We start from the raw sequence: 2387 nt of genomic DNA on the forward strand, positions 1-2387 counted from the left end.
AGTTCTTCTTAGCTTGATTTGATCAAGACCAAAAGGTCTGAGCTTCTTGTGATCAAGTTCTACTATGCCCTATAGTGACAGGTTACCATGATGAAAAGCCAACAATAAGTGAGGAATCCAGACATTCAGTTTATTAAACTAAGGCTAGTGAGACCATAGCATGAAAAAGAACTGCAGTCATTTGGGACAAGTAGATAATTTTATAAAGCTAAAATCAAAGACTTCAGACATGGAAAAATTCATAAGTATGAGGAAGTAATACAACAAAAGTGACCACAAGAATTACAAATATATTTAAATCTCAGACCTGGGAAATGGACTATACACAGCCTTGTAGGGGAGAAGAGAAGCTCCTTATATGTTCTGACAACACTGCACCTTTGGCTTGTTTTCAGTGGTTGGTGGAACATGAATAGGAACCACATTGTTGCTTGGAGACATGTCGTTTTCACGTCTGTCTGACATTTGCTTCTGAGAAACAATGCGATATATCTCTGAAGGAATTAAAAAACAAATACTTAGTGTGAATAAACCCATTAATAATTGGCAAAAAGTAACATATAGGTACATATGCAAGAACGACTGATTATGAGAGTATAAATAGACAACTCATAAATGTATAGTTTTATTTTCAAACAGCCACTAATTAGAGGACTGAGCAACATTTCATTCTGTTATACACAGAGTCAGAACTGACACAATGACATCTCACAAGTGAAGCAAAGGTTCTTCCATTTCAGAAGCTCTCTCTCTCACACACACACACACAAACACACAAGTGTAGTGGATTACAAACTGGGTTGCTAACTGCAAGGTCAGTACTTCAAATCTACCAGTTGCCCCAAGGAAGAAAGATGAGGCTTTCTGTTCCCATAAAGATTGGTGTGGCACTGTAGAATCAGCACTAGACTTCGAACCACAAGGTCGGCAGTTCAAACCCACCAGCTGCTCGTCGGAAACCCTGTGTAGGGTTACTATGAGGCAGAACTGACTTTACAGCACTTAACAACAACAGAGATTCACAGTCTTGAAATCCTATACAGGATCACTATGAGTTACAACCAACCCGGCGGCACAAAATCACCACCATATAGCAACAGGAAAAAATAAAAATTCACTGTACTGCACATCAGGTATTTTTCTAGGATATGAATGGAGAAACACAACTTTATAAACATGCCAAAACTCTAAAGGACTCTTAGAATGGAAGGAAAGCTAGATAATGTGCTTATCGGTGGCATTCTAAACTAAAATTTAGTTACCCCAAACAAGCAAATTAAGATTATGAATTTATACTTATTTTTCTTTCATGATACTTATCAAATCAAATGGCTTAGTATATACTTTTCCCACTATTCATTGACGTATATCTACAATGTAACACGGAACTCCTGGTATGACACTAGGATAAGCACTGGACTGCGAATCACAAGGTTGCCAGTTCAAACCCACCAGCTGCTCCTTGGAAACCCTATACAGAGTTCCTATGAGATGAAACCCAACTTGACAGTATTTAACAACAACAACAACAGAGGTCCTGGGTGTGGCACTGTAGAATAAGCCCCAGACTGCTAACCACAAGGATGGCAATTCAAACATACCAGCCTCTCCTCAGAAACTCCATATAGGTTAGATGTGAATTGGAACCAACTCAACAGTACGTAACAACAGGGGTTCAACAAATAACTAATTGCATGAGTGCTATGTTTTTCATTCCTGTCAGGTTTATTTCCGAGTCACAAGTGATACGGGTGCAGAGCAGAACTGACCCCAAAGGTTTTCAAGGTTGTGACCTTTCAGAAGCATATTACCAGGCCTCTTCTGGAGGCACTTCTAGGTGGGTTTGAACTATCAACCTTTTTTGGTTACTTAAATGTTTGCAAAACACTATTAAACTCACCACAGAAAGTATCTTTATTTAATCCTTCATTTGTTCTTTTACTGATTGACTAAAATCGAGTTCCTTTAAAGAATTTATAATTTAGTTCCTCTGACTAGATAATAAATTCCTTAAAAAGAGAGCATCTACCGTCTTAACTCTGCCAAAAAGCAACCCTCAAAATACAAGGACATTTTTAAAATAAGATAAATTAATACGATATGCCTTTGTGATATACTATGTCCTGGTGTGGTGCTGTAGGATAAGCACAGGACTTGAAGGGCAGTTTGAACCATAAGGTTGGTGGTTCAAACTTACCAGTTGCTCCTCAGAAACCCTGTATCGGATCGTTCTGAATAGGAACCAACTTGATGGTACGTAGCAACAAATGAAGGACATAATATCAGCTATGTATGTATTCTTTTTTTTTTAATTTTTAAAGAAGTTTTTATTGTGAATTAAGTTTACAAGGCAGATTATCAGTTTTACATTCCATAAATCATATTTT

At 37.5% G+C, this 2387-nt stretch overlaps 1 protein-coding gene across 1 annotated transcript in view; it reads right to left on the reverse strand.

The window, feature by feature from the left end:
* Window positions 1–210: 210 nt before the first annotated feature.
* RAB11A (RAB11A, member RAS oncogene family) overlaps window positions 211–2387 on the reverse strand; it is a 27268-nt gene continuing 25091 nt past the window's right edge. Inside the window, exon 5 of the mRNA XM_006831517.1 lies at window positions 211–494. Within this exon, the coding sequence (XP_006831580.1) occupies window positions 355–494 (140 nt within the window). The 3' untranslated portion in view covers window positions 211–354. The remainder of the gene's footprint in view (window positions 495–2387) is intronic.

Source organism: Chrysochloris asiatica, unplaced genomic scaffold (assembly GCF_000296735.1).
Source record: "Chrysochloris asiatica unplaced genomic scaffold, ChrAsi1.0 scaffold00004, whole genome shotgun sequence".
Classification (NCBI taxonomy): Eukaryota; Metazoa; Chordata; class Mammalia; order Afrosoricida; family Chrysochloridae; genus Chrysochloris; species Chrysochloris asiatica.